General features: G+C 56.6%; 1 protein-coding gene across 1 annotated transcript in view; it reads right to left on the bottom strand.

Moving 5' to 3' along the window:
* SDC3 (syndecan 3) overlaps positions 1 to 1,131 on the bottom strand; it is a 37,452-nt gene extending 36,321 nt beyond the window's left edge. The window contains exon 1 of the mRNA XM_032361634.1: positions 805 to 1,131. Within this exon, the coding sequence (XP_032217525.1) occupies positions 805 to 942 (138 nt within the window). The 5' untranslated portion in view covers positions 943 to 1,131. The remainder of the gene's footprint in view (positions 1 to 804) is intronic.
* Between the last annotated feature and the right edge of the window lie 12,206 nt (positions 1,132 to 13,337).

Here is a 13,337-nt window from a genome sequence, read left to right as displayed (position 1 = left end):
CCCCCCCCACAACGGGCACCCACAGCCCCAGCCCATAATTGCCCACCCTTCCGCTGGCACACACAATAGGTCACTCCCACAGGGTCCACATCCAGGTAAGGCAAGGCGGCAGGCAGCCATGTGCTGGGCTGTTGCTCATCCCTCATCCTTCACCCCTACACAGCTGACAGGTCCCAACACCCGGCGCGGAGGGGATCAGACACACGGGGTCACCCTCACTCACCCCCTCAGGTCACCTTCACGCAAATCACCCTCCACCCCTCCCCCTCTCCGGGCCCCCACTGTCCTTCCCAAAGCGACCCTCGGAGGAACCAAACGCACACCTCCCCGCCCCGGCAGGGAACCCACCCCAATTCTCTAAAAGTGGCCGCGCTCTGGGCACACCCGCGAAGCCAAAGCCACGTTCGCTCCAGACCCACGACACACCCAACCCGGGCCCCGCGCCCGGCGACCCCCCGCCCGCCGTCAAGCCCGTCCCGCGCCTCTCGACCCGGGGTCCAGGACCCCGCTGGAAAGGGGCGCGGTACTCCGCGCCCCGCGCTCCGGTTCCCGCCCGGCCGCCCGCCGAGGGAGGGGTCCCCAGAGCCCGGAGAAGCGAGCCCCGGAGGCGGCCGGCGGCGGGGGCGGCCTCCCCCACGGGGTCAGCCCCGGTGACTGGGGGACGAGGAGCTGGGGAGCGCCCGCAGGCGGAGGGGCGCGGGGGCTGGGGGGCGCGCGGAGGTTGGGGGAGGGGGGTGCGGGGGCGGGCTGGGTGGAGGGGGTCGGGGGGAGGGGGACCCGCGGGAACCGGCGCGCGTCACTCACCCCCGCGGCGCGCCCGGCCAGCAGCAGCAGCAGCAGCGGCGGCAGGAGCAGCCCGCGGGCCCCGGGCCCGGCCGCGGCCCCGTTCCCGGCGCCTGCCCCGTGGGCGGCCCCGGCGCGGTGCGGTGGTCCCGGCTTCATGGCGGCGGCGGCGGCGGCGGGCGCCTTTGTTCCCGAGGCGCGGCGCGCGGGGCGGCTGCTCGGCGGCGGCGCGGCCCGGAGGTTGGACCGACGCGCTCCCGGCTCGGGGCTCCCGGCTCGGCGGCCCGGCTCCGCCTCGCAGCTCCGCGCCCACAGCAGCCGCGCCCGCAGGAAGCGTGCGCCGCCGCCGCCGCCGCCGCCGCCACAGCCACCGCCGCCGCCGCCGGGCCGCCCCCAGCGCGGGCGGAGCGGGAGGAGGGGCGGGGGGCGGGGCGGGCCGGAGCGCGTCCCCTGCCGCCCCGCCCCCCCCACCGGCCCCCTAGTCTCCCCCTGCCCGGGCCCTGCGCCCCTCTCACGGTCCCAACCCCTCCCCTCCCTGCCACCCCGCGCCCCGGCCTTCGCCTACCCCCTAGTCTCCTCCCGTCCGCGCTCTGCGCCACCCTCCCGGCCCCAGCCCCTTCCCCCCCGGCCCCGCTCCCCGACCTCCGCCACCCCGCGCCCTGGCCTTCGCCGGCCTCCGCCACAGTGGCTGCTGTGCGACCTGGGACTCGTGGGCTGCCTCGCTGAGCGTCGACCACAAGGATGGGGATCCCGTAGAACGCTGCGCTCCTCCGAGGGCTGGCAGGAGCGCAGGAAGGAAAGGATCCCGCGTGGGAACGCCGGAGGACGGGCCTGGCTCACTGAGGGCCTGAGTAGATGGGTGGCATTTGTGTGATCACTAGCAGCTTACCCGTAAGGGTACCGTTCCTGTGGCTTTTCCGGGTCCCAGGCCAGTGGACACAGTGGGCCAGATGTCACCCAGGTCCAGGGGCTTTGGTACCTTCAGGACACCTCTGACCAAGCCTGGACCTCTCCAGGCCTCCGTGTCCCCTGCACACCTGAGGGTTGTAGGCTTCTGCCCCTGTTACCGGATCAGCAGGGGGAAAGTGGGGCAGCCCTGCCTCCACTGCACCCCCACCCGCTGTGGGGGGCCAGCTCACTGACACCTCCAGTGGGGTGGTGTGAGAAGGGGTGTGCAGGTGTCTTGCCTGGTCTATCTCTACTGCCCCCCCAAACATTCTGTGCACTTTACTTTTTATTCAAGTCCCCATCCCAAAGCACAGGACCTCCAGGAGCGGGGCGATGGGGGGGGGCGGGTCTGCGCCACCCGCTCATCCCTGGGACCCTGGCACATAGTGGGAGCTCAGAATCAATCTGCTATGTCAATGAATGTGTTTCCCATTCACCTGAGCTCACCTGGCCCCAGATGTTGGGTGGGGGATGGGGGGCAAAGTGAATATTTATTAAGCCCCAACCCCAGGCAGGCATGGCCCCGCTCGTTACCTGAGTTGTCTCATTTCATTGTCAACAGCCCCCATGAAGAAGGTGCTGTCAGTACCTAGATGGGAAATTGAGACCCAGGGAAGGGAGGTCTTTTGCTAATGTTGGCAGGCTAGAAGTCTGCTCCTATGTCTGGCACCCTGTTCCGGGCCTGTTATCAGGAAATAGGAACCAAATCGAGCTGAAACTGGGACAGTTCCCCCAAGGAAAAGGGGAACCGAAACCAGGACAAATGGAACCAACAGGGAAAGGGCTGGGTTTGGGCCCAGGGAAAAAGATCCTGGGGTGCCAACCATGATTTGGGGTGTCGGGGGGACTGTCACTTGTCCTTCAGGGCCCTGATGAAGAGGTCCCAAGGACAAATGTCAGCTCGGCACAAGGCTGAACTGAACTTAGTTCCTAAAGGGTGCAGAGGACCCGGCTAGCTGCCCCATGGCACAGATCCTGGAGTGGAAGGGAGGGAAACTTTCCAACTCTGAGATGCAAAAATCCCTAGGAATTCTTGTCCCAGTCTCTAGGAATCATATTGCCCAAGTCTTGGAATTCTGGCCTACGGGTGCCTTGGGGAGACGGGTCCAAGAAGGCCGATGGGGCCTGGGAGAGGAGGAGGGGTTCCAGCTGAGACAGTACAGGTTGGAGGTGAAGCACGCCGGCTCTGGGTCAGGCAGATCCCCGTTCTGCCAGTTACTAACATATGTGACACTGGAGGCTTCACCTTCCCAAGCCCCAGCTTCCCAGCTGGAAGATGGAGATAGTGACCACGCAGGGTCCATGCACTCACACATTCATTCTCCTGATATAAGATGAGTGCCTCTGTGTGTCAGGCACGGTGCCAGGCGCCAGGTCGTGACTACACGACCCCTCCCCTGCCCTTGTACTCTGGATTCCGTAAAGGAGGGTGCAGTGGGGTCTATAAAATAAGGCACCTGTTAGAGCGGCAGGCATCTTCCAGAAGGGCTGCCACCAGCCAGGGACCAGACTGGTTTTGAGGGCTTCCAAAGGGCAGAGTTAGGGTCAGCAAGGCTAGGGCGAGGGTATGAGAAGCTGGTTTGGTGTAAGGGGGTGTGGGGGGGGGCTCCGAACACCTGGAGCTGGCCACAGATAGCTACTAGGAGCGGTAGTGGAGACTCTGTCTTGGGAGGTATGCAAGGCTCTGAGAAGGAGCTGTCAGGGAGGCCATCAGGACACCATGCACAAGGTGGGCAGTGAGCGTGGCTCATCTTCAGAGGTTCCTGCGGGTTCTGAGACTTCTAGAAGCAGCAGCCCCTCCTCCCTGACCTCCTAAGGAAGTGGGGAGATGGAGGATCTCTCAGCTGGGCAGGCGGGGAGCGCCACCTGCCGCTCCTCAAAGACACTGGTCACCAGCAGGAGTGAGCATAGGTCTGGACCCCTGAGCATCTCATCCGGCTCCTTCTCCCCCCACCCCGCCCCCGCCAGTGCTCTTCTCGGGGTTCACAGATGCACACCTTCATGGGCCCTCCCACACACAGGGTTCCATCCAGTCATCTCTCCCCTGCCTACCTGTGTGTTCCAGCTCCGCCCCAGCCCCTCGGGGTCTCCCTTCCCCCGCCATGGTGACCCACCCAGGCATCAGGTCCCCCCCTGCTCCCAGGACCCTCTGGGGAGCCTCGCTGACTGCCTTGGGCAGGGCCGTTCAAGCTCCATCTTTGCACTCCCCACCTGACTTTACTGGCTCCCCTGAAAGGAGGAACACCTTGGAATTCCCAGTGGATCACAATCGCAGAGCTCCAGTGCTGCTGAGAAGTGTGCAGAGAGAAGCTAGGAGACAAGCCCAAAGTCACACAGCTGGTAAATGAGAGCTGAGATCCTGACCCGAGCTCTCGGCCTGGACCCTGGGCTCCAAAAAGACAGCAAAGGGGACAGGGGAGAATTAGCCAACAGCTTTGAGCTCTGTGCCTGAGTAACCCTGTTGCCAGTTCCAGCTCCAGGCCTGGCATACAGTTGGCGCTCAGTAATTGTCGGCTGACGCTGCCTGCCCCCCAGACATTTGGCTCCACAGGCTGGCTTTTTGTCACCCAGCACTGCCCTTTAAGATGAGAACCAGGATCCACGGAGGGCTGACTGCTCACCAGGCACTGTTCTGAGCACCTGCTGGCAACGGTCTCACGGACTTGTCCCCATGGTCCTGTGACATGCAGACAGCAAACACACTTGCCTCCGGGGTGGCTACCACGAGGACCAAAGAGCCAATGCTTGGGAGCCCCTCCAACAAAGCCTGGCCCCCGGGGAGCATAACACATATATTTGCTGTTCCTGTTGGCCCCATTTTACACTCAGGGAGACGGGCTCTGAGAAGCTGGTGACAGGCCAGCTGAGGGACTGGACTGGTCTTGCAGGTGAGGCCAGGGGAGGCCCAGACACCCTGAACTCCTGTCTGCCAGGTCTGCCCCAGGCACCAGGGCACCTGGTGAGGGGGGGAGGGCAGGGACAAAGATGAGGGTGACTCCCAGCTGTGTGGGTCCAAAGCTTACACAATTTCAGGGGACCATGAATACAAAATTAATAACAAGGCTTTGGAAGGGGGCCATGCAGGCAAAGGGCCCTGAAGCTTCAGTTTCTTTAAGTTTACAACAACTTTGCCCCTACGTTTTTGTGAGTGAGCAGGGCACTAAGCAAGGAAGTGTTAACAACACTCTGAGGGGTTGATTGCCACAGAAGCAATCTAGGAAGGCTTCACAGGGGTGGTGGTGGCAGCATCTCCCCTGATCCATGGCAGACAGGTCACACTGAGGCTGAGCCCGGCCCAGGAGATGGCCTCGGAGGCCTTGAGCTCCAGCTCCAGCTGTGTGTGGATGAGGCCAGGAACATTCCAGGGGCTTGTTCACCTAGAAATAAGAGCAGAGCATGGGGGGGGGGGGGGCCTCGTGTTGCTCTCCCTACTGCACCCCCTTCATCTGCCCATGTTATGAGTGAGAAAACTGAGGCCCATAAAGAGGAAGTGACTGGCCTGGGGTCACAGAGTCAGTCTAAGGCAGAATCCCAGGCTGCTTCCTTCCCTGCCCTGGAGGCTTTCTCTCACCCACTCTTTCCTCCTATTTGCAAAAACTCATGACAAAAAACCTACAGCACAACCAAGGCCCTCATTCAAGCCTTTCCTTCCATGGGGCGCCCCAGTCCTACCAGGCCCAGGTCACAGGGCTAGGAAATGGATGTGGGGAGGGGGGGCTGGGACAGGCCCAGAGGTGGTCTTTCCCAGCAAGGGGAAGGGGGGGGCGAGGGGGGCTGCAGGGATGTGGAGGAAGGGGAGGGAGAGAGCAGAAGGGGTGGGAAGGGAGGAGGGCACTGCCATTCCAGAAGCCAACCCACTTGCCCACCCCCGTTCCTGGGAATAAATTGCACATTTGGAGTGGCTGGCCCTGGGCCCTGGAAGAAAAAAAAAAAAGCCTCTCTAAAAATATTTTTCCTTTCTCACCTCATCCTGGGGCTGGAGCTGCCCAGCTGGGTGACAGCCAAGGAAAGGGGGTGCAGCCAAGGAAAGAGGGTGCAGGAGAGTGACCTGGAGCAGGAGGGGGGCATGAGAAAGAGGACTGAGTGCGTCAAGGAGACCCTCTCCCCCCCACCCCGCCGAGCCCTGGGATCTGAGCAAACACTGCGCTCATTGAGGTAGTCGGGCGGTCTTGTGGTTCTTGGTGTTTTGAGGTCGGTAGAGGCCCCTTCCATACCTCAGCCTTCAGTTCTGGAGCCCCTGCTCCGGGCCAGGTGGGCACAGACTGAGAACTGAGGGAGCTGGCCTCCCAGGGCGTGCGTGGGCAACGCACAAGCAACCGCATTCACGTGGAACAGGTCCCTGCTCAGTCCCTCACTGCCTGTTGGGGTGGGGGGTGTGGCTGGCCCTGGGCCTCAGGCTCCTCACCCATACAAGGATCAGGTCCTGGCAGGGGGCGAGGGGTAACTTCATTCCTAGCACCTGCAAGGGGCCCTGGGACAGGCCTGGCAGAGGGCAGGAGCAGGGGTCAAATCCCAGGTCTGCCTCCTGCCCGGGTGACATCGGGGACCACGTTCCTGCCATGGAAGTTAGAGTGAGTGACTGTCCCGCTCCAGGATTTGAGGGAGGCAAGCAGGGACTGGGGACCCTCCACTGGGACTGAGGACCGAGGCCGAGCCACCTCTGGAACAACACAGCTGTGGCCTCCTGAGAATCCCTGGCCCAGCCCCCCCCCCCAGAGACCCCCATCCACCTGGCCTCTGTGAAGCTCCATGGAAGTTTCCTGGAGTCCTGGGGAGGGAGCAGGGGCGGGAGCTGGCTCGCAAGGGCCAGCACAGACTGTGGCAACCTGTGTCTCCTGGGAGAAATGAAAAACAGGCGGGTGCTCTGCTTTGCCAGGGACCCTCCTGAGCTATACCAGCCGTGGGGGTGGGGGGGTGGGGGGGAGACTGCTACCTACTGCCCTGTGACAAATTATCACGAACACAGGTGATGCACGAACACACTGATCGGCTCCCCTGGTCTCTCCGGTCTCTCCGTGTATCAAGCTTCCAGAGCAGCTGCCCTGGGCTCTCTCACGAGCCTGCAGTCCTGGAAGGCTGCATGGGCAGGAGGCTCTGCCTGCTAGGTGGCAGGTGTGAGTCCCCGGCCCCTCCCCACAGGGACCTCACCATAGAGTGTCCCAGACAGGGAGCAAGCAATCCGGGAGAGAACACGCTGGCTGTGTGACCTGGTCTGGGAGTCACACCCCACTTCTGCACAATGTCCCGTCGTGTCCCTGTGGCCCTATTCATCTGGGATGACCCCAGGAGTAGGGCCCCGTCACATGTGGGCTGTGGAGCAGGGATAACTCAGTGCTTCTGGCTTCGTGCTTGAAAGCGTCCCAGTTGGAAAACTAAATTGAACAGTGACTCTGGTGAAGATTCCAAGGGCCCCAACATGGCAGGGAAAATTGGGCCCGATGATAATTGACAACAACTCCTATTTATGGCTTACTATGGGCCTAGCCCTGTGCCAAGTGTCTAAAGGGGGTCATAAAAAGGCTTAGAAGGGGAAAAACAAAAACAAAAACAAAAACGGCTTAAAGGTTTTAGTTGTTGAAGTTTGGAGCAGAAACCAGGGATGTGGCCCCATAAAGTGGCGCCAGGGCCTCTGGTCATATTAACAGAGACATGGGCCTGCCCCCGTCAGCCCCGCCCACCTGACCTCATGCCATCCCTGTGAAGGAGGCAGTACTGGGTGACCAGGCCAGTGACAGTTAGTTGGCTCAGAGAGGTCAGTGATGTGGCAGAGAGGAGACCCAGTGAGTCAAAGGCAACACTGGGGCCTTTGAGCCGAATTCACACGACCATCCATACATGGAACCACACCTAACCAGAGTGAGGGACTAGCCCTGTACCCAAGAGAAGCTGGACACAGAGGGGGAAGAGGGGAAGCTTGATTTTAGGGCAGATGCCAGTCTGGGTGAGACTCCATTCCTGAGCCCCTCAAGTCAGGGGACATCCCCCCCCACCCCCCACCTCCCCATCACCCCCCCACCCCCCGCCGCTCCGGCCCCCACCCACCAAGCCCTCACCTTGGAGCCTGGAACCCTCTGGTCTTTATAATACTTTCTTTAGGCAGCAGCACCCTCGTGTGGCTAAAGCTGGGAACTACATGAAGTCCCTTTCCTGACCCAAAGGCCGCCTCGCCAGCACGTCAAGCTTCTGAAACCAACTCAGAGCCAGGGAAGGACAGAAGACAGCTATTCCTGGGGCTAACAGAAGGTGATAAGAGCAAGACAGCATGGATAGAGCCCTGGACTTGGGGTCAGGAAACTTCAGACCAAATCCTTACCTGGTTACTGATTCATTCGTTTTTATGGGGGGATCTCAAACTCCTCATCTGTGTAATGGGCTGATAACGTCCATTCACCCTTACCCCCAAGGCTTTCATGAGCATCAAGGAATTACCAATATGGATTCACTCTGTCAACTGTAAAGCACTGTGACCAGAAGAAGGCCATTATATAAACGTGTTGAAGGGACTCTGGAAGAGAAGCTCGAGAGCGCAGCCATCTAGCTGGTGGCAGCCCCGGATACCACATCCTGGAGCAGAACTGGTGGGCAGTCAAATGCAGAGGTGAACAGGCGCCCAGGATAGAAGCGCGATCCTGCTGTACTGAGAATACTACAGAACTCTCATGAAAGAGATGGAGGCAGACACAAAGAAATCGAAAACATTCCACGCTCATGGATTGGAGGAACAAATATTGTTAAAATGTCTATGCTACCTAGAGCAATCTACCCGTTCACTGCAATCTCTGTCAAACAGAAAATGGAACAAATAATCTTAAAATTTGTACGGAACCAGAAAGACCCTGAATAGCCAGAGGAATGTTGAAGAAGAAACCAAAGCTGATGGCATCACTAGTACAGACTTCAGGCTCTATTACAAAGCTGTCATCATCAAGACAGTGTGGTACTGGCACAAAAACAGACACGTAGATCAATGGAACAGAATACAGAGCCCAGAAATGGAACCTCAACTCTATGGCCAACTAATCTTCGACAACACAGGAAAGAATGTCCAGTAGAAAAAAGACAGTCTCTTCAACAAATAGTGTTGGGAAAATTGGACAGCCACACGCAGAAGCATGAAACTGGACCATTTCCTTACACCATGCACAAAAAAGGACTCAAAATGGATGAAAGACCTAAATGTGAGATAAGAATCCATCAAAATCCTTGAGGAGAACACAGGCAGCAACCTCTTTGACCTCAGCTACAACAACTTCTTCCTAGACACATCACCAAAGGCAAGAGAAGCAAGGGCGAAAACGAACTATTGGGACTTCTTCATCAAGATAAAAAGCTTTTGCACAGGGGCACCTGGGTGGCTCAGTCGTTAAGCATCTGCCTTTGGCTTAGCTCATGATCCCAGGGTTCTGGTATTGAGCCCTCAGTCAGGCTCCCTGCTCAGCAGGGAGCTTGCTTCTCTCTCTTTCACTCCCCCTGCTTGTGTTCCCTCTTTTGCCGTGTCTCTGTCAAAGAAATAAATAAAACCCTGAATAAAAAATAAAAAAAAAAAGAAATTCCAGTTCTCAAAAATATGAATTAAAGAAAAAGAAAAGCTTTTGCACAGCAAAGGAAACAATCAACAAAACCAAAAGACAACCGACAGAATGGGAGATCTTTGCAAACAACATATCAGATAAAGGGCTAGTATCCAAAATCTATAAAGAACTTATCCAACTCAACACCTAAAGAACGAATAATCCAGTCAAGAAATGGGCAGAAGACATGGACAGATATTTCTGCAAAGACATCCAGTGGCCAAGAGACACTTGAAAAAGTGCTTAACAACACTTGGCATCAGGAAAATACAAATCAAAACCACAATGAGATACCACCTCACACCAGTCAGAATGGCTAAAATCAACCAGTCAGGAAATAACAGATGCTGGCGAGGATGCAGAGAAAGGGGAACCCTCCTACACTATTGGTGGGAATGCAAGCTGGTGCAGCTGCTCTGGAAAACAGTATGGAGGTTCCTCAAAAAGTTGAAAATAGAGCTATCCTATGACCCAGCAGTTGCACTACTGGGTATTTACCCTAAAGATGCAAATGTAGTGATCCGAAGGGGCACCTGCTCCCGAATGTTTATAGCAGCAATGTCCACAATAGCCAATCTATGAAAAGATGTGGTGTTTGCATACAATGGAATACTATGCAGCCATCGAAAGATGAAATCTTGACATTTGCAACAACATGGATGGAACTAGAGGGTATTATGCTGAGCGAAATAAGTCAATCGGAGAAAGACAATTATATGATCTCACTGATATGTGGAATCTGAGAAACAAGGCAGAGGATTATAGGGGAAGGGAGGAAAAAATGAAACAAGGTGAAACCAGGAAGGGAGATAAACCATCAGTGACTCTTAATCTCAGGAAACAAACTGAGGGTTGCTGGAGGGGAGGGGCGAGGGAGAGACGGGTTGGCTGGGTGATGGACATTGGAGAAGGGTATGTGCTATGGTGAGTGCTGTGAATTGTGGAAGACTGATGATTCACAGATCTGTACCCCTGAAACAAATAATACATGTTAATAATTTAAAAAAATTTAAGAATATAAGACACTAAAATGATACCACTAATTTTTTTTTTAAAGATTTTGTTATTTATTTGACAGACAGAGATCACAAGTAGGCAGAGAGAGAGGAGGGGAAGCAGGGTCCCTGCTGAGCAGAGAGCCCGATGCGGGGCTCGATCCCAGGACTCTGGGATCATGACCTGAGCCAAAGGCAGAGGCTTAACCCACTGAGCCACCCAGGCACCCCGATACCACTAATTTTTATAGCTAGTACTTACACAGTACTAGCTGTAGCTGCTTTACACGTTTTAATGCATTTAGTCCTCACAACTACCTTACAAGTACCCTTATGCCCATTTTACAGATGAATACCGACTGTTGCATTTGCCAGCGGCACGCAGTCTGTCCATTTTGCAGGAGTTTAGGAGCACGTAAAGGGCACAGACAGCTGAGTCAGTCAGGGAGGACTCCATGAAGTCCTTCCATGGCCCTGGAAGGAAAGTAACGTGGGCCCTGGATAAGCCCACTTGGGTGGGAAATGGTGGTGAGGGCCTTGCAGGCGGAACAGAGGTTACCCAACGAAGAGGTGGAAAATACGAGCATTTGTTCAGGGTGGTTACAGACTATGAGATGAGTACATATTATGTGTTATATTATTTTCTGTACCTTTGTACACCTTAGAAATAATTACTAATTAATAAAAATTAAAAATATTTTAGTCACTGTTCTGGAGAAATGACATTTTCCTTCCCTGAGTCTTTGACTTAGGCAGTATATATCTATAAAACATTTTCTGGTTGGAAGAATTAGTAAATGTTAGTTTCTCTTTAAGCGTTAGTTTTTAAATTCTAAAAAAAAAAAAAAGAACAGAACAGAAACTCCCTTCTGCATAGGGAGGGGTCTGCCCCATGATGCACCAAGGAAACTAGGCTCGGGACCCCAAAAGACTTGCCTCAGATCCCAGGACTGGGGCGAGGACCTGACAGCTGGTTCACAGCAAGTGACCTTGTACGTGACGGCCAAGGTTGTCGGCTTCGCCAAAGCCCACATGCAGATGCCGGAGGAGTGAAGCCAAAGGTAGAACATGGCCTGTCACCACCGTTCACGAAGCTCAACTACGTGAGCTCACATACTCCCCGCAGCCGACCTTTGATACGTAGCTTCTGTGACTTCTCTCGCTTTGCACAGAAGGAAACTTGGTCTCAAGAGATGACACGGGATCAGAGGGACTGAGCCCCATGTGTGTCGGACTGAAACACGTCCCCAGGCCTTCAAGACCCAGGCTTGAACAAGGGAGGGTCATCACATCACCCACCGCGTTGTCTTGCTTGCTACCACTAAGAAACACCAAGACGAAACATTTCATAAAATGCCACGAGGAAAAGGGCAAGAGAAGGAAGTGCGGAGCGTGAACATGAAGAGCCCAGGTGGGAAGGAAAAAACCCGTCCCGTGAGCAGATGCCGGGTCCGTGCCCTGGACACGCGTCCACCAAGAGTACCAGCTCACGCAGCTCCGGCGGGGCCTCCGATCTCATGGAAGAGGGAAAGGGGGGACTCCGACGGGTCACGCTGCTGGCCTAAGGCCATGAAGAGGGTGGGTGGGCACCTGGGAGAGAGAACTCCCGGCCTCCAGCTCTGGCTACTCTGCGCCCTGCCCCCGCGAGGGTCCCGCACCCAGAAGCGCTCTGCAGCCACGACTTCCCAAGGCCGGAAATGGGACCGCTGCCCCTGTATGTGTTCACGCCTTCAGTTTCCAGGGAGGAACTTCGTTTCAGATGAAGTAACACCCTCAAGCACAGTGAGTGGAGGGAGCCGGCTTTGAACCTGGTCCGATTCCAGAGCCATGACACCCGGGAGTCGCAAGGCGGGGACAGAGGGCGATGGCCTCTAGCATGCAGTCTCTGGTGGGCCCATGGGGACTACCAGAGAGAGGAACCTTGGGAAGGGCTGGATTTCAGCTCAGGTCCTGGGCTCGAAACCTGCATTAGCTCCGCTTCCTTTCCCTCCCTTCATTCCCAGGGCCAGGGCCCGCTAGTGACAGTCCCTTACCTGTGGGAGGGGACAGGGCAAAGCTCCTGTGACTGGCCCTGGGGCTCTGATTGCAGACATGAGGTCGTGCGGGCTCCCACCTGGCCTCCCTGGCTGAAGCTATCCTGGAGCTGCCAACACCGACCAGTGTCCGTGGGGCAAAGGTGGCCAAACGTGAGTGTCCCCAGACATAGGTGGCAGGCCCGCCTCCGCAAGCTAGAGCCTCCCATATTAAAACACCGCCCGCAGTCTGAGGGTGATGAGCAAGATGAGCAAGCTAGGCTCCTGGGCCAGCCGGGGCCAGGACTCCACGTGTGAACATGGTGGGGCAGGATGAGGGCAGCAGCAGCCCAAACTGAGGAAAGGGAAGGGAGCCTCAGGAGGGGGGACTGAGACAGACCGGACAGCAGTTGGGGATGCCTTAGTGGTCGCCCACCTCCAAAGACGAGGTGCTCCAGTGCACGCCGGAGCTGGGAAACATCTGCAATTGACTGGATTCGAACCCAGACCCCAGGCTCACAAGGCAACAAAGGCCGGAAAGAGCAAATGAAGAGCATCCAACTGGGTCCCGCCGCAGGGCACTGGTTTTTGGAGGACGCTCCCTGCGACTGATGGGCACACACCCTGGGCCCAGGGAGGCAGACGATCTGATTTTTCAATTGAAGTTGGAAATCTGGACTAATAGTCTTGCTTTGGAAAGCACTAAGCAGGCTAAAGCCAACATCTGTGGGTCAAAATGGATTCCAGAGCTTTCGTTCCGCCATCCCAGCCATATTCCAATCCCACCCTGCCCTCCCGCCAACAGAAACCAAACAAGCAGGAGAAAGGCACAAAGAAGGAAAGGGCTGTCCTGGGACACGAATGTTAAGGGGGAGAGGAGGAGTTAACACAGAAGCACAAATTCAGATTCCAAAGTTCTGTATTTTTCAAAATAAAGATCACACATTGTTTAGAGACAATCTACACAAGAGTTACAAAAAATAGTTGCCCAGGCATAAGCATACACAGGTTTGTTAATTATACACATA

The sequence above is a fragment of the Mustela erminea genome, chromosome 10, assembly GCF_009829155.1.
Source record: "Mustela erminea isolate mMusErm1 chromosome 10, mMusErm1.Pri, whole genome shotgun sequence".
Lineage (NCBI taxonomy): Eukaryota > Metazoa > Chordata > Mammalia > Carnivora > Mustelidae > Mustela > Mustela erminea.
The sequence above is the reverse complement of the archived record's forward strand: the minus strand, read 5'-3'. Positions and strand labels throughout refer to the sequence as shown.